The sequence below is a fragment of the Oncorhynchus gorbuscha genome, linkage group LG26 (genome assembly GCF_021184085.1).
Source record: "Oncorhynchus gorbuscha isolate QuinsamMale2020 ecotype Even-year linkage group LG26, OgorEven_v1.0, whole genome shotgun sequence".
Lineage (NCBI taxonomy): Eukaryota > Metazoa > Chordata > Actinopteri > Salmoniformes > Salmonidae > Oncorhynchus > Oncorhynchus gorbuscha.
The window spans coordinates 37,586,791-37,610,688 of record NC_060198.1 but is presented as its reverse complement, the minus strand read 5'-3'; the positions used below and the strand labels follow the sequence as shown (position 1 = coordinate 37,610,688).

Genomic DNA, 23,898 nt, shown 5'->3' with positions numbered 1-23,898 from the left:
GACAAAGTGACACATTCTTGTGTCAAGCTTTGATCTGCTGAGCTATTGTTACATACATACATGGATCTCCAGTGTCTGTTATGAATGAAATCCTGATAATAGACTCGTGAATGTTGCTAGATTATGTAATTCACTGTAAGCAAGATAATGACCACTTGTAACAGATTGTACACATTTCTGGGGAAAGCTGTGTTATGGTCATGTTCTGCCACTGACAGCTGTGCACAATGTTATGGCATCTTATGTGCAATTGTTTTCTTATTCTATTAAAGCTAGAGTCCTTAATTGAAACAATAGCAAAGCGGTCAGCCGGCCTCTATTTTGGTAAAAAGCAAATTCATAGAGCTAGGGATGCAAGGACTGACCAGCCATGATATCAACATTATAGTTGTAACCATGTTTCGAGGTTATACAGTTCGTTAAAATACATTTACATTGTTTACAAACACATTTTTGGTTCTGATGGGGTACAACAGTTGAACTAAGCTCATAGGCATTTGTCATCTTCAATAATCAATTCGTATCTATTAAACATGTATGTACAAATAGGGATTCTAGCTTTAAACTTTAGTGTAGTGCATGTTATGTAGTTTTTATTTATATGATTTATTACTATTTACTTCATATCATTTCAAGTCGCACCGGCGCGAGTAGGGTCGCACAGCTCGCTCTTTTTGGAAGCGGAGGAGAAAGCGGGGACAGAGGGCTGTGGGAGGGACGAACACATTCTGGATTGGATCTGACGGAGCAAGTGGCAATTCAGCGTAGTCTGGCTTTCGGGTCGGAGTTGTAAAATATTGCATCAAATTATACACACTTTAATGTATTTTTATATTTTACATATATTTGTGATGAGTAGGTTATGTGTTTACTTGGCATAAGAGGAGTACTAAGGTTCGCTTTCTGTGGGAGACTGACTCAAAATTACTTTCCTTGAGTTATTGGAAGGCTACGATTACTTTTGCTTGGACCTTGGAAGGCTCTCTGAAAACTGCCACCTTGACATGTATTCCCGTTTTCTAACATGCAACAACAACACTGTATAAGGTAAGACAAATGTGAATTCCAACGTTATAATTATGGATAAGACAGGAATGGCCCCTACCGACGTGCTCGGGAAACTAGTGTTGCTAGTTAAGAAGTTCAGTCCGAAGGTAGCAACCGCGAGATTGAAAAGTAGATGCTAGCTAAAGTGATAGGCTTGCTACATATGGAGTAAGAGCTACTAGTTAATGGTATTTTTCCTTTCATAATAACCCAGTCCAGTTGAAGTTGCATTTCACGTTTGCGCCATGCTTTGTAATGTGTCTTATTTATGGATAATTTTATAATTGAGTAATAACTATCTTACAGTTGGATGAACAATAACTAACTAGGTATATTTCTAAAAACACATTATTGGCAATAAATGATCCATAATCTAAATCCTATATCGTGGTGTAGTTCTCCATTGGGACCAGTGAATAAAGTTGCACCCCATCACCAGCTACACACTCCAACCTCTCAACCACACATTCATATTGTGTGACCCCTTGCCAGCAATGCAGCAAGCATGAAAAGACTGGCTAATGGCCTTGGTGGGGGAAGAGGAGGAGGACATGATCACTGTTATTGGGAATGACAGCTTTGCTTACGCCCTGTGCACCTCTTTGGGTGTGTGGTGTACTGAGACTGTCAGGTCATGTAATGTAGCAAGTTATGTTCACACAAAAGAACAGTGCAGACCTGTGCTGTGCAGACACCATCTCATTAGTGGGATCCTGCTGTGCACACTGTGAACTTTCTCAAAACGGTGTATGTTTACATAGCAACACTTTGCTGTACATGAATTTCCTGGCCAGGTTGATCTGAACTGGGTAGAGGAGGAGACGGTGAATATGATGAGCCCAGTTAGCCACCATTCATTTTTCTATTAGACAGCTCTGCAAACATCAATATGTTTCTTATACTCACCAAATATGGAGTTTCCCTGAGCAACTATCGTCATTTACTGCCTTCACACCCGGTATTGTACTTCCAAAAAAGGTTGGAATAAATGTTTTATCAATGATATTTTGGGATACTGTACTCCTGCTGTATCAGCTGACCTGTGCATGGCAGTAATGAGGAGAAGGGAACAATTGGCCTGCAATTCAGGGCGTTCCTGCATGTGGGTATTCCTGCATTAATGCACAGTAATGTTGGATGCCAGCCGCCAATAAACTGTGGTCATTCTGTAGCTCAGTTGGTAGAGCATGGCGCTTGTAACGCCAGGGTAGTGGGTTCGATCCCCGGGACCACCCATACGTAGAATGTATGCACACATGACTGTAAGTCGCTTTGGATAAAAGCGTCTGCTAAATGGCATATATTATATTATATATTATTATATAAACTCACAGGAGAAGGTGTGGCAACAGTAGCTAGCTTGCCATACACCGGAAGATGGTGTCCTTTGCCCCTGCCGACGGTGAGGGCAGGTGTTTGGCAGGCGGCAGTGAAGGACACTGTGTACTAGCTTAACCAGCTAGTCCTAAGAATCGGTAGACAGCATGCGGGAGCGACACTGTGTGCTAGCGACACAAAGTGCTTGCTAGTTAGCTAAAATAAAAGGGCACTGTCTACCAATCGTCCGCACCTCCTGCTAGCACAGCAGGCGGGAGGCGATACCATGGACTAGCTAGCGAGATAGTTAGCGACACCGTGTGCTTGCTAGTTAGCGGGCTAACTATCAAGCTAGCTAGTCCATGGTGTCGCCTCCCGCCTGCTGTGCTAGCGGGAGTTGGGGACGATTGGTAGACAGTGTCCTTTGCCCCCGCTTGGCAAGCAAGGTTTTCCCCAGTGCACAGGAGTTGGGGGCGACACTGTGTGCTAACTAGCAAGATAGCACACTGTGTCGCTGATTAGCTAGTTAGTTAACTATCACAGTGTCACTCCAGCCTCCCGCCTGCTGTGCTAGCGGGAGGCGGTGGCGACCGGTACTAGACAGTGTCCTCCTCCCCCGTCTGTCGAGCACTGTTTTCTCACAGCTCTGTTGGTATTTTATTAGGATCCCCTTAATGCCAGTGGCAGGTCTTAGGTAAAAATAAAAAAGAGTACAGGGCCTAGAGAACTGCCCTGCGCTACACCACACTAGAGGTCGACCGATTATGATTTTTCAACACCAATGTAGATTATTGGAGAACCAAAAAAAGCAGATACCGATTAATCGGCCGAATAAAAAAAAATATATATATAATAATAATAATATATATATGTAATAATGACAATTACAACAATACTGAAAACACTTTTTTTATTTTAAGTTAATATAATACATAAATAAAATACATTTAGTATCAAATAAATAATGAAACATGTTCAGTTTGGTTTAAATAATGCAGAAGAAAGTAAAAGTGCAATATGTGCCATGTAAAAAAGCTAACTTTTAAGTTCCTTGCTCTGAACATGAGAACATATGAAAGCTGGTGGTTCCTTTTAGCATGAGTCTTCAATATTCCCAGTTAAGAAGTTTTAGGTTGTAGTTATTATAGGAATTATGACGCGTCAACTATTTCTCTCTATACCATTTGTATTTCATATTAGAGCTCGACCGATATATTAGGGCCGATTTCAAGTTTTCATAATAATCGGTAGTCAGCCGTTTTGGACACCAATTATGGCTGATTACATTGCAATCCATAAGGAAACTGCGTGGCAGGCTGACCACCTGTTACGCGAGTGCAGCGTCAAAAGTACCTTGTGGCTGCAAGGAGCCAAGGTAAGTTGCTAGCTAGCATTAAACTTATAAAAACAACCAATCTTCACATAATCACTAGTTAACTACACATGGTTGATGATATTACTAGGTTAACTAGCTTGTCCTGCGTTGCATATTATCAATGCGGTGCCTGTTAATTTGTCATCGAATCACAGCCTAATTCACCAAACGGGTGATGATTTAACAAAAGCGCATTGCCAAAAAAATACAATCGTTGCACAAATGTACCTAACCATAAACATGAATACCTTTCTTAAAATCAATACACAGAAGTATATATTTTTAAACCTGCATATTTAGTTAAAAGAAATTCATGTTAGCAGGCAATATTAACGAGGGAAATTGTGTCACTTCTCTTGCGTTCAGTGCAAGCAGAGTCAGGGTATATGCAACAGTTTGGGCCACCTGGCTCGTTGCGAACTGTGAACTAATTTGCCAGAATTTTACATAATTATGACATAACATTGAAGGTTGTGCAATGTAACAGCAATATTTAGACTTAGGGTTGCCACCCAGTCGATAAAATACGGAACGGTTGCGTATTTCACTGAAAGAATAATTTTGTTTTCTAAACAATAGTTTCCGGATTTGACCATATTAATGACCCAAGACTCGTATTTCTGTGTTTATTATATTATAATTAAGTCTATGATTTGATAGAGCAGTCTGACTGAACAGTGGTAGGCAGCAGCAGGCTCGTAAGTATTCGTTCAAACAGCACTTTCCTGCGTTTGCCAGCAGCTCTTAGCAATGCTTGAAGCACAGCGCTGTTTATGACTTCATGCCTATCAACTCCCGAGATTAGGCTGGCAATACAAAAGTGCCTATAAGAACATCCAATAGTCAAAGGTATATGAAATAAAGGTCAGCCGATTGTGATTTTTCAATGCCGATACCGATTATTGGAGGACCAAAAAAACCTCGATAATGATTAATCGGACGATTTGAATATTTATTGACATTTAATCCTAGTAAATATTCCCTGTTTTAAGTCAGTTAGGATCACCACTTTATTTTAAGAATGTGAAATTTCAGAATAATAGTCGAGAAAATAATTTATTTCAGCTTTTACTTCTTTCATCACATTCCCAGTGGGTCAGAAGTTTACATACACTCAATTAGTATTTGGTAGCATTGCATTTAAAGTATTTAACTTAGGTCCAACGTTTCGGGTAGCCTTCCACAATAAGTTGGGTGTATTTTGGCCCATTCCTCCTGACAGAGCTGGTGTAACTGAGTCAGGTTTGTAGGCCTCCTTGCTCGCACACGTTTTTTTCAGTTCTGCCCGACACATTTTCTATAGGATTGAGGTCAGGGCTTTGTGATGGCCACTCTAAAACCTTGACTTTGTTGTCCTTAAGCCATTTTGCCACCATATCTGAAGTTTGATTGTCCATTTGGAAGACCAAGCTGATGTCTTGAGATGTTGCTTCAATATATCCACCTAATTTTCCTCCCTCATGAAGCCATCTATTTTGTGAAGTGCACCAGCCCCTCCTGCGGCAAAGCACCCCCACAACATGATGCTGCCACCCCCGTGCTTCACGGTTGGGATGGTGTTCTTCTTCGGCTTACAAGCCTCCCCCTTTTTTCCTATAAACATAATGATGGGTGGTCAGCCTGCCACGCAGTTTCCTCATGGATTGCAATATAATCGGCCATAATATGCATCCAAAAAGGTCGAATACAGATTGTTATGAAAACTTGAAATCGACCCTAATTAATCGGCCATGCAGATTAATCGGTCGACCTCTAGCCAGGAGGTTTGTCATTATTGATTGATAACACTTATTTTCCCACCTCTCCCACACTAACTTTACAAAATTCAAACTTACAATGCTTTTATTTCATTATTCGTTTTTTTATGCATGAATACGATTGCTCACTGTTCCTTGTTGGCATTTACTGCCTAAGTTTGTCATCTTTTCCAATGAAGTGATCATTAAAATAATTGGTAACATTAATTTCAAGTACTCAGGTTTTCTTCCATCATTCTTTATGTCATTGATCTTGGCTTCTGAATAGTTTTATTTTATTTTTAAGTTTAGTCACAATTTCTCGATTTGCAGTAAGTCAGCCAGTCAGTCAGATATACAGCCAGATTTATAGCCATTCCTTTTCCCCCATCTCTTTCAACCATACAGTTTTTCCAATTCCTCATCAAGTCATGGAGCGTTAACAGTTCTAACAGTCAGTTTCTTAACATGTGTATGTTTATCAAACATGTTTATCATAAATTAATCAAGTGCAGCATCTGGATGCTCGTTATTAATAACATCAGACAAACAAATATATTTTTTTAACATCATCCACATAATTCACAGCAAAATCATTTGTATGATATCTTATACACTATTTTAGGCCCCTCTTTTGGAACTTTGGCTTTCCTGAATATGCAGCCAATGGGTACAAATACAGCTTTAGAACAAAATACAACAGTATTAGTTCAAATGTGATCAATGCATGTGGATGATCTTGTTCCTGTAGTGTTTGTAAACACCCTGGTAGGTGTTTAGAAACAACAGTGAGGGTAGGCGGGAGTGAAGTACACTGGCTTCCCTCCCGCTAGCTAGCAAGGAGGACTCTGGTACACAGCAGGCAGGAGGCGGGGGCAACACCGTGTACTAGCAAAGTGTGCTTGCAGGAATACCCACATGCAGAAATGCCTCAAATTGCAGGCTGCAGCTACACACTATTGGCAAAGAGTGATTTTATTGGAGGTGCTGAAGAGGTGGATTTGGTGCGTGCGCTTGGTCAAAAACAATACATTCTTTCCAGACAATATATTTTTTTCAGTTTCACTTTTTTGGAGGTACATACAGGGCGTGACGGGAGTCAATTACAATAGTTTCTCAGTGAAACTCCGTATTTGGTGAATAACGAGCGTGTTTTGACATTATAACGCTTGCTGAGCTGTCTAATGTGGAAATGAATCAAATCAAAATCAAATCAAATCAAATCAAATTGTATTTGTCACATACACATGGTTAGCAGATGTTAATGCGAGTGTAGCGAAATGCTTGTGCTTCTAGTTCCGACAATGCAGTGATAACCAACAAGTAATCTAACTAACAATTCCAAAACTACTGTCTTATACACAGTGTAAGGGGATAAGGAACATGTACATAAGGATATATGAATGAGTGATGGTACAGAGCAGCATACAGTAGATGGTATCGAGTACAGTATATACATATGAGATGAGTGTGTAGACAAAGTAAACAAAGTGGCATAGTTAAAGTGGCTAGTGATACATGTGTTACATAAGGATGCAGTCGATGATGTAGAGTACAGTATATACATATGCATATGAGATTAATAATGTAGGGTAAGTAACATTATATAAGGTAGCATTGTTTAAAGTGGCTAGTGATATATTTACATAATTTCCCATCAATTCCCATTATTAAAATGGCTGGAGTTGGGTCAGTGTCAATGACAGTGTGTTGGCAGCAGCCACTCAGTGTTAGTGGTGGCTGTTTAACAGTCTGATGGCCTTGAGATAGAAGCTGTTTTTCAGTCTCTCGGTCCCAGCTTTGATGCACCTGTACTGACCTCGCCTTCTGGATGATAGCGGGGTGAACAGGCAGTGGTTCGGGTGGTTGATGTCCTTGATGATCTTTATGGCCTTCCTGTAACAACGGGTGGTGTAGGTGTCCTGGAGGGCAGGTAGTTTGCCCCCGGTGATGCGTTGTGCAGTCCTCACTACCCTCTGGAGAGCCTTACGGTTGAGGGCGGAGCAGTTGCCGTACCAGGCGGTGATACAGCCCGCCAGGATGCTCTCGATTGTGCATCTGTAGAAGTTTGTGAGTGCTTTTGGTGACAAGCCGAACTTCTTCAGCCTCCTGAGGTTGAATAGGCGCTGCTGCGCCTTCTTCACGACGCTGTCAGTGTGAGTGGACCAATTCAGTTTGTCTGTGATGTGTATGCCGAGGAACTTAAAACTAGCTACCCTCTCCACACTGTTCCATCGATGTGGATAGGGGGGTGTTCCCTCTGCTGTTTCCTGAAGTCCACAATCATCTCCTTAGTTTTGTTGACGTTGAGTGTGAGGTTATTTTCCTGACACCACACTCCGAGGGCCCTCACCTCCTCCCTGTAGGCCGTCTCGTCGTTGTTGGTAATCAAGCCTACCACTGTTGTGTCGTCCGCAAACTTGATGATTGAGTTGGAGGCGTGCGTGGCCACGCAGTCGTGGGTGAACAGGGAGTACAGGAGAGGGCTCAGAACGCACCCTTGTGGGGCCCCCGTGTTGAGGATCAGCGGGGAGGAGATGTTGTTGCCTACCCTCACCACCTGGGGGCGGCCCGTCAGGAAGTCCAGTACCCAGTTGCACAGGGCGGGGTCGAGACCCAGGGTCTCGAGCTTGATGACGAGCTTGGAGGGTACTATGGTGTTGAATGCCGAGCTGTAGTCGATGAACAGCATTCTCACATAGGTATTCCTCTTGTCCAGGTGGGTTAGGGCAGTGTGCAGTGTGGTTGAGATTGCATCGTCTGTGGACCTATTTGGGCGGTAAGCAAATTGGAGTGGGTCTAGGGTGTCAGGTAGGGTGGAGGTGATATGGTCCTTGACTAGTCTCTCAAAGCACTTCATGATGACGGAAGTGAGTGCTACGGGGCGGTAGTCGTTTAGCTCAGTTACCTTAGCTTTCTTGGGAACAGGAACAATGGTGGCCCTCTTGAAGCATGTGGGAACAGCAGACTGGTATAGGGATTGATTGAATATGTCCGTAAACACACCGGCCAGCTGGTCTGCGCATGCTCTGAGGGCGCGCCTGGGGATGCCGTCTGGGCCTGCAGCCTTGCGAGGGTTAACACGTTTAAATGTCTTACTCACCTCGGCTGCAGTGAAGGAGAGACCGCATGTTTCCGTTGCAGGCCGTGTCAGTGGCACTGTATTGTCCTCAAAGCGGGCAAAAAAGTTATTTAGTCTGCCTGGGAGCAAGACATCCTGGTCCGTGACTGGGCTGGATTTCATCTTGTAGTCCGTGATTGACTGTAGACCCTGCCACATGCCTCTTGTGTCTGAGCCATTGAATTGAGATTCCACTTTGTCTCTGTACTGACGCTTAGCTTGTTTGATAGCCTTACGGAGGGAATAGCTGCACTGTTTGTATTCAGTCATGTTGCCAGACACCTTGCCCTGATTAAAAGCAGTGGTTCGCGCTTTCAGTTTCACGCGAATGCTGCCATCAATCCACGGTTTCTGGTTAGGGAATGTTTTTATCGTTGCTATGGGTACTGTAGCTAACTGAGCTGGAGAGGAGACTCATCATATTCATTGTCTCCTCCTCTGCCCATTTACTGGTTCAGTGTGATCGTGTACACATCACAGTTTGCGTTATTGTACTTTCATGCGCAAGTTCCATCTAATTCTGCTACCATCTTAAGTGAAACAAATATAGGTCAATAGTTTAAAAGCAACAAACACTCCTAAACTAGGCTACTTCTTGCTCTCATTTCTCTCAACTGTTCTAGGCCATTGGGCTGGAAGAGTTTAAGTAGCCTCCAATTCAAATTGCATTTGAAACATGGTCAAGCATTGAAATGAAAACCTTATCTCAGAGCCTCAGGGAAAACTGTATATAACACCAGCTCACTTGCTGGAAAGGCTCTAAAAAAATGTCAGTCATCCTCTATGGGCAAGTTGCTCTCTCATGAACCATTTGTCCATTAAGCCCTGGTATGCACTGCAGTCATTAAACCACATTTTTTCCCTCATAAATTTCACTGTTTACCAGCCTTGTTGTTGTTGAGGGGGATGGATAGCGTAGGCTACCATTTAATGTCAGATATTTACTGCTCACCATGAATTGAAGTGACAACGATGCCTATTTATGTGTGTGAGTGAGATGTTCATTTTGTGGGGAGATTCTTAGTGTTTCAGGATATTACTCCCTCCCTCACTGTTTCAGTTTCCTGAGAGATAAAGGGCACTCTAACGGCAAGCCGAGTTAAAATTGAAAAAGAGATCGTAGGTACGCTGGACTTTCCAAATGAATTAGCCTGTGGCATTTGGGTGGAATTTTGTTGAAGCATGGCAGAAAGCCTGTTGCTGATCTTTGGATTGGAGCTTCCTTGGGGTTACACGCTTTTTGACGGCCTTGCTTTGGTTTCTCCTCCATGTCTTCTATAGCCAAATGGGCATTTAAAGACTTTTATGTCTGTGTGGTTTGTCCAGTATTGAGTCTGGACTATGATATAGCCTATTAACCCAACTGTTATTCTCGTTTTCTCTGTTCTCAGGTTCTGGCCTGCTGGTTCATGCGGTTCCATTCCAGCCTTCTCTGTGCTCTGACCACAGCACCCGCCGGGGCCCTCAAGCACATAAATGGTAGCTCCACACCTCTCCAACCCCTGACACACTCTGTACAATAAAATATAAGAAAGTTGAACAGGAAATTTAGGCAGCAAAAGAGATTTTCCGTCTCTCAGGCCTCCCTTGACTTGGCATCCGTAACCGGACTGGGAGTTGAGACAGCTGATTTGAGGCTGTGAGTGTCCTCCCCTCTACTGCTTCACATTCCCTCACCTGTCAGCTGTGTGTGTTTCTGTGAGGACAGTAACTCTGAGGTAGGTTGATGCGGCTGTGCTTCAGCATGGCACTGTGAGGAAGCCGCTGCCTGGACTCTGGACGGACGCCAGTGAAGTGCTTACACACCTTGGACCATCATGGGGAAGGAGCAGGACCTACTGCAGGCCGTCAAGACCGGAGACCTGCCCTCCACTCAGAAACTACTGGCCAAGCTCAAAGCCAGCCGAAACAGTGAGTCCTTAAGTTACCCTTAAATCTTAAATCTCATAGCCAGATTTATTTTAGCTCGCTGAAAGGCTGAGGGAGTGTGCAGTGCAATACATCTCCGTTATGTTTATTTGCCCAAGCTTTGGGATTATTGGCAGATGGCGTCTAAGTAAAACAATTAGATGTACGCACAGTCAGAAATCTCTTCCTCTGGAGGCAGTAAGGCAATCGGTAACATGCTTAAACAAGCAGTTTGCTTAGTTCTGTCTGCTGCTGCTGATGCCACACCTGTCATAACTACTAAACGTCTCCCAAATCAATAGATCCTGCTAAACGTCTACGCCAGTGATTCTCTGACAGGAGTAGGCTAGTCGAGCCAGCGGAAATCGACAGTTCTCAGTTGTTCAGACATGATGCAAAAGCCAGTGTTTGCTATCTAACAGACTCATCAACCAGTTTTCTAGGTCTGCTGGTTGACTCAATATTTCAACAAATGACATTTCAGTCATTTAGCAGATGCTCTTATGCAGACCAACATACAGGAGCAAATCGGGGTAAGTGCTTTGCTCGTCAGATCTTTCACCTAGTTCTCTTGGGGATTCCAACCAGCGGCCTTTCGGTTGCTGGCCCAACGCTCTTAACTGCTAGGCTACCTGCCGCCCCACACAGTTATGTGTATTTTCTTTCTCATGAAAAAGTGATCAACTCTGTTATTGGATTATGTGAAAGATAGTCTACCTTTTACAAAGTGGAGTGTTGTAGCTAATCCTATTGAATGTGGAGTGATCCTTATGTTCAGTGATTGAGTGTGTTTGTTCATGGGAGCTGTGCTGAGAGGAGGTGAGTGCTCTCAATTCTCTACTCTGAGGTCAAGCTTCAGGAACTTAACTACAGAAGACGCTGAGCCTCAGCTAAAGCTTTGGGGAAATCTATCCCTTTGGATTAGCCAGGCCAGCTCCAATCCAGCCCTTATGATGATGGCGCACTAATGAACTCTCTCTCTCTCTGGAAACTGAAGCCTATCCACATTCTCCCCGGGTTTTAATTCACTGGACCATAAGCTTACGGCCGTCTATATATCGTCTCCCTTGAGAGGGACACTTTCTATCCCCAGAGTTGCTATCTGCTGTATGAGGGTTTGTGGATGGGGTGGGTTCCCACTTGCAGACCCCCATCACAAATGCCTCAAAGGTCGGAGGGGAAGGGGGGGGGGGGCGGCTCAGTTGCCTCTTCTTGAGCTATCAAGTCCATCTTTCTGCTCTCAAAAGCTGTTATCTCCAACTACAATGGTATATCAACTGCAGTTTACTGCACCTATATCCTTCTGCTCTTCCAATCACTAAATTCACCTACTGGCATAGTTTACAAACACAAAGACCATTACTCACACACCCAGGAGGACGTTTTCTCTGACTATGAGTGTTGTCAAATCAAATCAAATCAAATTTATTTATATAGCCCTTCGTACATCAGCTGATATCTCAAAGTGCTGTACAGAAGCCCAGCCTAAAACCCCAAACAGCAAACAATGCAGGTGTAAAAGCACGGTGGCTAGGAAAAACTCCCTAGAAAGGCCAAAACCTAGGAAGAAACCTAGAGAGGAACCGGGCTATGTGGGATGGCCAGTCCTCTTCTGGCTGTGCCGGGTAGAGATTATAACAGAACATGACCAAGATGTTCAAATGTTCATAAATGACCAGCATGGTCAAATAATAATAAGGCAGAACAGTTGAAACTGGAGCAGCAGCACAGTGAGGTGGACTGGGGACAGCAAGGAGCCATCATGTCAGGTAGTCCTGGGGTACGGTCCTAGGGCTCAGGTCCTCCGAGAGAGAGAAAGAAAGAGAGAATTAGAGAGAGCATATGTGGGGTGGCCAGTCCTCTTCTGGCTGTGCCGGGTGGAGATTATAACAGAACGTGGCCAAGATGTTCAAATGTTCATAAATGACCAGCATGGTTGAATAATAGTAAGGCAGAACAGTTGAAACTGGAGCAGGAGCATGGCCAGGTGGACTGGGGACAGCAAGGAGTCCTCATGTCAGGTAGTCCTGGGACATGGTCCTAGGGCCCAGGACAGTTGAAACTGGAGCAGCAGCATGGCCAGGTGGACTGGGGACAGCAAGGAGTCATCATGTCAGGTAGTCCTGGGGCATGGTCCTAGGGCTCAGGTCCTCCGAGAGAGAGAAAGAAAGAGAGAAGGAGAGAATTAGAGAACGCACACTTAGATTTACACAGGACACCGAATAGGACAGGAGAAGTACTCCAGATAAACAAACTGACCCTAGCCCCCCGACACATAAACTACTGCAGCATAAATACTGTTCTCAGAGGCCGATGTAATTACTAAAATGACAGTGCTGGGCGGCTGTTTAGATGCTGTTTTTCCACAACCACAATGCCACAAGGTGCAAGACATTCTGGAGGACTCCTGTATTTAGTTGCTTCTCTCTGCTCATTCACTGTAGAGCTAGTGTCCAACATGACACCACACAGCACAGTGACTGAGAGAACTGAGAGCCCCAGGCCAGGAGGTTGGACTGCTTTATCATTGTGATAACCTATCACCCTCTGTGCTATTCTGGACCCTCTTTTGGCTTTAAAAAAAACATGAATTGCTCTGACCCAGAGGGGAGAGATGATGGGATATGAGGGATGGGGAGAGTTAAGTGTTCTCAGTGTACCCTGTGTTTTTCCTGTGTTTATCAAATTCAGCATACTATTATGTTGTAAGAATTGTGGACATAAGGTGTAATTACACTATAAAGGTGTCTTTGTCTGCCATGGGGTTGCAAACCCTGTAAAGCGTTCATATTAAAGGGCAACTCCTGTTTTTCAACCTCATTTTCATTATATCCTGCACAATACCAGTGTCAACATACAGCTGCACCATTGGGAGCACTTTGACTGGCTGCATCACACTTGGTATGGCAACTGCTTGGCATCTGACCACAAGGCGCTACAGAGAGTAGTGCGTACGGCCCAGTACATCACTGGGGCTGAGATCCCTGCCATCCATGACTCTCTGGCACCGGCTCACTCACTGGACTCTACTCACACATACTACACTGACTCTCTGGCACCGGCTCACTCACTGGACTCTACTCACACATACTACACTGACACTCTGGCACCGGCTAACTCACTGGACTCTACTCACACATACTACACTGACACTCTGGCACCGGCTCACTCACTGGACTCTACTCACACATACGACACTGACTCTCTGGCACCGGCTCACTCACTGGACTCTACTCACACATACGACACTGACTCTCTGGCACCGGCTCACTCACTGGACTCTACTCACACATACTACACTGACACTCTGGCACTGGCTCACCTACTGGACTCTACTCACACATACTACACTGACACTCTGGCACCGGCTCACTCACTGGACTCTACTCACACATACTACACTGACTCTCTGGCACCGGCTCACTCACTGGACTCTACTCACACATACTACACTGACACTCTGGCACCGGCTCACCTACTGGACTCTACTCACACATACTACACTGACACTCTGGCACCGGCTCACCTATTGGACTCTACTCACACATACTACACTGACACTCTGGCACCGGCTCACCTACTGGACTCTACTCACACATACTACACTGACACTCTGGCACCGGCTCACTCACTGGACTCTACTCACACATACTACACTGACACTCTGGCACCGGCTCACTCACTGGACTCTACTCACACATACTACACTGACACTCTGGCACCGGCTCACTCACTGGACTCTACTCACACATACTACACTGACACTCTGGCACCGGCTCACCTACTGGACTCTACTCACACATACTACACTGACACTCTGGCACCGGCTCACTCACTGGACTCTACTCACACATACTACACTGACACTCTGGCACCGGCTCACCTACTGGACTCTACTCACACATACTACACTGACACTCTGGCACCGGCTCACCTACTGGACTCTACTCACACATACTACACTGACACTCTGGCACCGGCTCACTCACTGAACTCTACTCACACATACTACACTGACACTCTGGCACCGGCTCACTCACTGGACTCTACTCACACATACTACACTGACACTCCAACACATACTACACTGACACTCTGGCACCGGCTCACCTACTGGACTCTACTCACACATACTACACTGACACTCTGGCACCGGCTCACTCACTGGACTCTACTCACACATACTACACTGACACTCTGGCACCGGCTCACCTACTGGACTCTACTCACACATACTACACTGACACTCTGGCACCGGCTCACTCACTGGACTCTACTCACACATACTACACTGACACTCTGGCACCGGCTCACTCACTGGACTCTACTCACACATACTACACTGACACTCTGGCACCGGCTCACTCACTGGACTCTACTCACACATACTACACTGACACTCCAACACACACACACACACACACACACACACACACACACACACACACACACACACACACACACACACACACACACACACACACACACACACACACACACACACACACACACACACACACTACATTCGACTACATACGCTCACACACACAACACACATGCATATTGATGCCAAACACACACTCACGCATAGACAGACTTTCGTACTCTTCACATAAGCTTCTGCTACTCTGTTTATCAATTACTCTGATTGCCTAGTCACTTTTACCCTTACCTACATGTACACATTACCTCAACTACCTCATACCTCTGCACATTGAGTATGTTTACATGCACACTAATAATTAGATATTAGACTGATTATTTTAGATGATGCAATAGTCATGTAAACACCTTACTCTGCTTATCTTAATCGACGTAAGGTCAGAATCTAAGTAAGCATACACCGATTAAAACACCTGGTTTTCTGAGCAATCTTTCAAATGATTAGGACATGTAAACACCTTCGGCGTTCCAGGAGTGTATTTGATCTGCCCATGTGCGAGCACCAGCCGAGCGAGCCTCCTTTATTGACACGAGTGAAGTGTGTTCGGAACAACAATGTATGTGTCTTAGAAGTAGTTTTCACAGGTGAGAAATTGCTCCCAAGGATGAACCAGACTTGTGGAGGTCTATAATTTTCTTTCTGAGGTCTTAGCTGAGTTCTTTTGATTTTCCCCATGATGTCAAGCAAAGAAGCACTGAGTTTGAAGATAGACCTTGAAATACATTCACAGGTTCACTTCCAATTGACTCAAATGATGTCAATTAGCCTATCAGAAGCTTCTAAAGCCATGACATAATTTTCTGGAATTTTCCAAGCAGTTTAAAGGCACAGACAACTTAGTGTATGTAAACGTCTGACCCACTGGAATTGTGATACAGTGAATTATAAGTGAAATAATCTGTCTGTTAACAATTGTTGGAAAAATTACTTGTGTAATGCACAAAGTAGATGTCCTAATCGACTTGCCAAAACTATAGTTTGTTGACAAGAAATTTGTGGAGTTGTTTAAAAACGAGTTTTAATGACTCCAGCCTAAGTGTATTTAAACTTCTGACTTCAACTGTACGTAGACTGGTTGGTGCCTGAGATGATGAATATGACTTTGAAAAGTGGCGGAATTGCCCTTTTATCACAGGATGCTCTTGTGGCCCCTACACTCCAGGCTGGGCTGGAGTTGCCTCAGCCAGCTGACAGGCCTGCCTTGCTGCTTGGGTCTGCCCCCAAGTCCCTGAGGGGATTCCTAGAGACTGTCGGATTACCCTCTCCCTTTGTTTTGCCTCTCGCCCATCCCAATTTATCACCTTATACGGTACGTGTGGCTCAGCTATTGTTATGAGCTACAACCCAGCCCATTGAAGGGATTGGGGACAGTCATTACCCCCGCCATCAGGTTTCCACAAACAAACACATCACACAACCGTTTCTCTGACATCTGGTACCTCAGGTCTCTGCTTCACCCAATCCACTCCCTCCCATATGGTGCTCAACCAGATTAAGGGGAATTATGGGTCGGGCTGGGATCAGAAAGAAAGTTCCAACGTAGCAGGGCTTCCTCTTCTCTCTCCTACATGGTAGAGTCAGCCAAACTAAACCCTTAACAGGCCCCCGGTGAGCCAGCAACAGCGCGGTGTGAGTTCTGTGTCCCACGTCTCATGGTCAAAGAGTCTCAGGAACGGTGGGATGTAGCCAGGTCAGTTGGCTCAGAAACACACGTTTGGACTCTGACCTCTTTCTCTCACTCTGGCCACAACAGAATGAGGGACCCCGGTTGGATTGTTTAGGAATTTGTTTGAAGAGGTTAAATGTGTGATAATATAGACAAAATCCATGTGTTAATCCCCCCAATTCTGTAGATTTGGCTTTGTTCAGAGCTGCCGCAATTAAAACATTTTTAAAACGATTGACATTTGGTATATTGAAATATGGGAGCTGTTAGAATGACAAAGGATCACATGTTTGTGTGCGGTATGGACTTACTCATTTGTCCTGCATTAGAAAGTCAATATTTAAAACTGATGTTGGTTTCCATCATGGTTTTTTATAAGCCATCTTTACCTCCGGCCTCTATTTGAAAGTCCAACGTATTCAAGCTGATAAGGTTTCCTATGTGTTTTTATGCCAAGAAATATTTCACAGCTTGTTGCCCAATTAGACCTACAAAGCTTGGGGAATTGGTTTGATGTTAGATGTGCATCCATGCAAACCCCCAGGAATTGGGAGTGAAACCCCCCTGGCGTATAACATCGCCATCTGTCTTTTGTAAACATAAGTGTGCCACACACTGCATTATTATTGACCAGAGGGAGCGGTGGTCTGTATTGAAGACCATCAATGTCCCATTATCGGCGTCTCGTAAAACTGTTGGGCCACAATGAAAGGCAGGGCCGTTAAGAGAGCCCCAAACAAAACGTCCAGCGCGGCGTTGGAGTCTGTGGTGATTCTCCGGGAGGGAGCAGCTGTCAGCCTCCCCAGGCCAGTGATAGGCTTCTAAAGAGCCCAGTGTGACTGTCTATTGGTCTCAAGGCCGCTCGCCCACACTGCAGCCATGGTTTATTCATGACTTTGTGTTCAAACAGAGCCAGCCCACCCAAACACCCAATCCAGTCCCTTCATTCCACTTACTTAGGCCTACTCCTGCCGCCTTGTTATTCCTGCTAGCACATCCAGGGCATCATGACACAGACAGGCACACAACCTCCTCCGTCCCTCCACGACAGAGGCATCACAGTGTTGAACTATTGAACTTACAATAATTTTGGGAAAAGCTCCATCCATTTACAGTTTAGTTATTGCCAGTATAGTACTTCTTGCTACTGGCAAAAAGGAATGAGCTAGAGTTCACTTGATCTGAATATTGTACCCGTTTTTCTAGTTCCCATCCCAACGTACTAGACATTTTGCATATAGACTTGACCTTGTTTCACGCAAACACAGCATATCGTTTGCTCCGTCATCTGCTAGTTTTTATGGTTGAAGCTCAACAGAATATTATGCGTTCTCCTTCACCATTGCACCTTCCTCTCCCATGTCACAATGCCTCAAGTACAGCTCAGGCTAATGAGAAGGCAATTTCCACTTTCTTTTCAGACTGGGCATATTGATGGGAAAGTGTTAAAACCTTTTAGACAGACCGTGAAATTCTGTCTCTGTACTGAAGCCGCCGGTGTTTGCCTGTCAACTCTACCGTTGGTGTGCTAAATGTTTAATTGGCTCGCTAAACAGACAGGTCCCATAGACCTTGTAAAGGAGGTCAGTTAGCCCATGCCTCAGAAGAGGAAGAAGCACTGGTCTGTGTTGGAATGGGGCCCTTCAGGACCTCTATCTGTCTGGTCTCTGACGTAAGTGGAAAGAGAAGAAACCCAAATGGGAAAAGCAAAGGTTATTGTTACCAGAGTGGTCTACCTATGACCCTTTGTCAAGTGTTCTGTTTTCTACTGGGTTGGATCACAGACAAGCTAGCCAACATTTATCAAAGCATTTTTTTGTTTTACTCATCTAAGACCAAGATGAATCTATTAGCACAGCCTCAAGGATATCTCTTGCCTTGGACATTTGGGAAACTGCTGAACTTCTGTTGAACTTTGTTTCATGTCTCTCTTCAACCATCCTTTAATGTTTGTTGATGAGTGCCAGATTTACTGGAATTAAAAGGGTGGGGGTCTTTCAAAACCGCCCGTTACAGCAGATACCAACGTCGATGATACAACAAACGTTGGAATGCACTACCATATTTACAAAGATGTTGAATGACATTGCCCTAATTTGTATGTTAGTTCCTGCATGTGCTTATAAGGATTTGGGGGGTTTGGGGGTGTTTGTTAGTTCATGCATGTGCTTGTAAGGATGTGTGTAGTCTGTGTGGGTTTGGGGGTGTATGTTTTTGTGTATTATGTAAGCTTTGTTCAGCAGAATGGGCTCTTTTTGTTTGTTTACATATCTCTGCCAGTCTGTTTCCACAGCATCATGTCAGATGTACTTTCACAATGTCTCATCATTGACATTGCCTGACTGAACAATCATAAGCTTTTAAGATATGACTGATTGTTCACCTCTTTTGAAAATGTATTAAATCTGAATCTTTATACAGTCCAGATTAGAATGACATTTTGGATGTCACGTCATGGTATTTCCACAACATAGAAACGTAGGCTCATATGCACATATCTTTCTACCTCTCGGCTCAAGGCTGGCTTTACACATTCACATTTTGACACGTGCGTAATAGTGGAAAGCTACTATTCTGAGTGCAGTTGTTTTCCAAAAGGCACTAGTGCAGAGCTTTCAAAGCACCCTTCCCGTTGAGGGCCTTAATGACTCAGCCTTCAGGCAGGATGTGACTAGAGCATAGGCCCAGGTGCACACTGGCATTCTGAACTGGAAAAAACGGTACATTAAGATGCAGTTTCACGCTGACAAAAAGCTAAGGCACCAAATGGGCAACAGAACAGTATGACTTATGACTCCCAGCTGTGTACTCCTTGGTCTTATCAAGGTTTCAGTTATTTTCCCCCAAATCCCTCCCGCTCCGTCTGTGCCAACCATTGTCGAAGACACGACATAGCAGCACAGTCCGTCTGAATGCAGAAAAAGAATAGGAGGGATGATGTCATGTTGTAGGAATGTGTACCCCACAAGGAAACCTCCGATCTGTTTTCTGGAACTGGAATCTGACTCCTCTTGTGAAATTACAGTTTGACTTAACCCGAAGACTGAGAAGAACGTTTTGGTGTAGAGGACAAAGAGAAGGGTAAGAGGCCTCGGAACTTTCCAACAGAACTGTTACTATTCTGCCCTCCAGGAGTTTGAGGCGACTTCAAACACGACTTTGGGTTTAGAGGAGAGAAAAGTCTAGCTTTTGTCATGGAGATGAGGAAATGTGGTCTCGGCTGCGGTACTGATATCGAAGGGGAGAGGCGCAGAGCTGTCGAAAGGGAAAGTGGCTGGTAACTCTCCCTGGGCTGTTAATCTGTCACCTTATCTCCATTACTGTAAGTGGAGGCCTGATGCACCTCACCCACACTGACTGCAAACGGACATGGTTAGTCACATGCTTACTCTGTCAGGAGGAGAGGGGAGTTAGTACTGGGGAAGTAAGTAGATGAAAGTTTGGCACCGCTGGAGAGAAAAAGTCCATTATGAACAAAGGATGGGGTGTGGAGTTTCCTCTTATCCTGTGACCAAAAAGTGTGGAGTGTCCTGGTGCGTTTGTTTAGCTTAAAGAGGAAGAGGCATGAACACACACACACACACACACACACACACACACACACACACACACACACACACACACACACACACACACACACACACACACACACACACACACACACACACACACACACACACACACACACACACACACACACACACACACATTCATATTTGCTATCCTCCACCCCTCAAGACAAAAACAATGCAATGTTTGTTTTCTTTTTTTTACCCAAGGAACATTTTACATGCTGGGAAAAAGTATCTCATTAAGGGCTTGGTTCTCTGTGTGTGCAGTTGTCACAGGGGTGCAGGTTTAAATGCATACCTCCATGACAAGCTCTTCCAAGAGGACCCTAGAGTCTGCCACTACATCATCTAGTGGCCATTAGGCCTCCCATTAGGGCCTGCCGTCCAATCAGCTATAATCATTAGGGCCTGCCATCCAATAAGCTATAATCATTAGGGCCTGGTCTCTGGGCCCTCCATTTCTGTCACAAACACCTGAGTGACACACAGAGGTGAAGTGTCCTGTTTAGCATTCCTGCAGGTCAGTGTGAGTTAGGCTCTGTCAGCAGCTTCCAGCTGTGTCTGTCCTGTCTTGGCTGGCTCGTTGGCTCTCTTTTCATTAGCCTCTGCTGACTCTGGCCCCACGACAAACAGCATCCAAATGTAATCTTCTGCATGTATCATATGCAAACATCACTGTTCATTTCCTCTCAGATGTTGTGATGCTGGTGTCATGCACCTGCCTCTTCATTAACCCCACCCCCCAGCCCATATGGGTCTGTATGGCAGAACCCCCCCATCAGGACGATTATGTCACCCCGCTGTCCTTCTTTCATCTGAATGTGTGTCTCTTTCTTTAATAAAACCTGCCGTATGTGTCACACCCCCGAGCCCTATTCTCTGTGGACGCCCAGCTGGGCAGAGACACAATGCAACTCACGCAGGTCATTTGCATGCCTGGTGCTCCATTGTGTCAGCTGTCTAATGGACCTCAACAGGGAGAACGACCAGGGATCTTATCTCTTCTCATAGTCTTGCTTTGCATCCTGCTCCCACAGCCAGGCCCCCACCAAGGTTTCCAGGAAGGCTCTGTCTGGCCTGGGAACAAATGACAGAGTGAATGATTGTTAGCTCAATTAGTACCTCGTCGCAATTTTTTTTAACTGTCTTTTAGTGTTTGTGTGCGATCCTCTGGCAAATATGCTAATTACTTGGAAACAGAATTCTCGGGAAAAGAGAATTGATGAATAATTTGGGTCAGAGCAATAGCTGCACCCATTTGGAACTCTCTTTTGGGACAGTGCTGAATATGAACTATTCAGCATTTAGTTTCAGGGTCATTGTGAGGTTTAGGGCATATTACAGTCTTGGTGGGTTAGTGGAGCTCTCAGCATGGCAGCAGTGGGTATATGATATAATCACAGCGGTGAGTCAGTATCTGTGTCCATGGCTCTTCTCCAGGCAATGCTCCAGCACTGGGGTTTAGGCCTACAATTTGGGTCCCGGAGATGCAATCTCCGCCCTGCGCCAGGTGCAGATAACGCCACATCACAGTCCAGCAGGTCCAGAGCGAAGCCATGGGATTATCTCCCGAGGTGGTGCAGCGGTTTCACCCTGTTACACCAGATGTGTTGTAACTGCTAGTCCTGTTGGTGAACATTAGGGCTGATTCCATTTAGTTGACTGTTTGGTCGATAGGCTGTTGGTCGACCGAGATTCCTTTTAGTCGAGCTGTAGCAAATAATAATAAGAATCATTTAATTGTGTACAAGACATGTCTGATTCGTGCATGTCTGAGTGGATTCATCTATTGTAGAGGCCGTGGGGATGGCACAGTCCATCAGTCTAAGATGTGCTTCTAGAATTGTATTTGTTTATATTACGTAAGAACAATGGTGCAACACTAATAAAAATAGTAGTGGTCACTGCAGCATGGAGAAGAGAGACAGACAATGGCTGCTAGTACATTTTAGGCCTAGTACTTGAAAAGAACGTCTTGGATGCAGTCTTGGATTTTTGTCCCTTGTTCTTTTCTCAGTGTACCAATGTACTGTAATGTGATTCAACTGATGCTGTATGATGGTGGGCTCATAGGGAGTCAAAGGCACACCATTTGCCAGTGAACCCTGGGGAGCCCCATCACCTGTGTACCCTGGGGAGCCCCATCACCTGTGTACCCTGGGGAGCCCCATCACCTGTGAACCCTGGGGAGCCCCATCACCTGTGTACCCTGGGGAGCCCCATCACCTGTGTACCCTGGGGAGCCCCATCACCTGTGTACCCTGGGGAGCCCCATCACCTGTGTACCCTGGGGAGCCCCATCACCTGTAAACCCTGGGGAGCCCCATCACCTGTGAACCCTGGGGAGCCCCATCACCTGTTTACCGTGGGGAGCCCCATCACCTGTAAACCCTGAGGAGCCCCATCACCTGTGAACCCTGGGGAGCCCCATCACCTGTGAACCCTGGGGAGCCCCATCACCTGTGAACCCTGGGGAGCCCCTTCCCCTGTGAACCCTGGGGAGCCCCTTGACCTGTGAACCCTGGGGAGCCCAATAACCTTTGCGGTGTTGACATTACACAGAAGAATACAGAGCTTGTGACCCTCCCAGCTATGCCTGGTATGTCCTTATGATTAAGATAAGAAAATCCCTTCAATGTACTATACTTATACTATATACTATACTTATTTTCCACCATAATTTGCAAATAAATAAATAAAAAATCCTACAATGTAATTTTCTGGATTTTTTTTTCTCTCATTTTGTCTGTCATAGTTGAAGTTTACCTATGATGAAAATTACAGGCCTCTCTCATCTTTTTAAGTGGGAGAACTTGCACAATTGGTGGCTGACTATATAATTTTTTGCCCCACTGTATGTCCGTTACGTTTATGGGGGGTCAATTAAGGAAGACATCCTCTTCTGCAAACCACTTTAAACTAGGACAACAGGAGAATATATTTTTTAAGTACTGGACAGCTTTGTGACATGAAATGGACTTTGGTGGTCAAGATGTGTTGGTACCTGTACTGATGGCACAAACGCCATGACAGGGAGACATAGTAAAGTGGTAATGCACGTGCAAGCAGTTGCTCCCGATGCCTCTTGGGTACACTGCAGCATCCACCGAGAGGCTCGTGCTGCCAAGGGAATGCCTGACAGCTTGAAAGACATTTTGGACACTATAGTGAAAATGATTAACTTTGTTAAAGCAAGGCCCCTGAACTCTCATGTATTTTCTGCATTATGCAATGATATGGGCAGTGACCATGTAATTATTTTACAACATACAGAAGTGCTCTGGTTATCAAGGGGAAAGATATTGACACATTTCTTTATTGAGACGAGCTTAAAGTTTTCTTTACTGACCATAATTTTCACTTGTCTGACCGCTTGCATGTTGATGAGTTTCTCACACAACTGGCCTATCTGGGTGATGTTTTTTCTCACCTGAATGATCTGGATCTAGGATTACAGGGACTCTCTGCAATTATATTCAATGTGCGGAACAAACTTGAGGCTATAATTAAGAAGTTGGAGCTCTTTTCTGCCTGCATTAACAAGGACACAGGTCACAGGTCTTTCCGTCATTCCATGATTTTTTATGTGTGCAAATGAACTTGAGTTTCAGGACAATGTCAAATGTGATATAGCAAAGCACCTGAGTGAGCTGGGTGTGCAATTACGCAGGTACTTTCCGTAAACGGACGACACAAACAACTGGAATCGTTA

The 23,898-nt window shown here is 44.8% G+C and overlaps 1 protein-coding gene across 1 annotated transcript in view; it reads left to right on the top strand.

The window, feature by feature from the left end:
* Nucleotides 1–720: 720 nt before the first annotated feature.
* The window catches only part of LOC124015614 (caskin-2-like), a 94,907-nt gene continuing 71,729 nt past the window's right edge, over nucleotides 721–23,898 (top strand). The window contains 2 exon segments of the mRNA XM_046330971.1: nucleotides 721–1,047; nucleotides 9,988–10,507. Of these exon segments, the coding sequence (XP_046186927.1) occupies nucleotides 10,414–10,507 (94 nt within the window). The 5' untranslated portion in view covers nucleotides 721–1,047; nucleotides 9,988–10,413.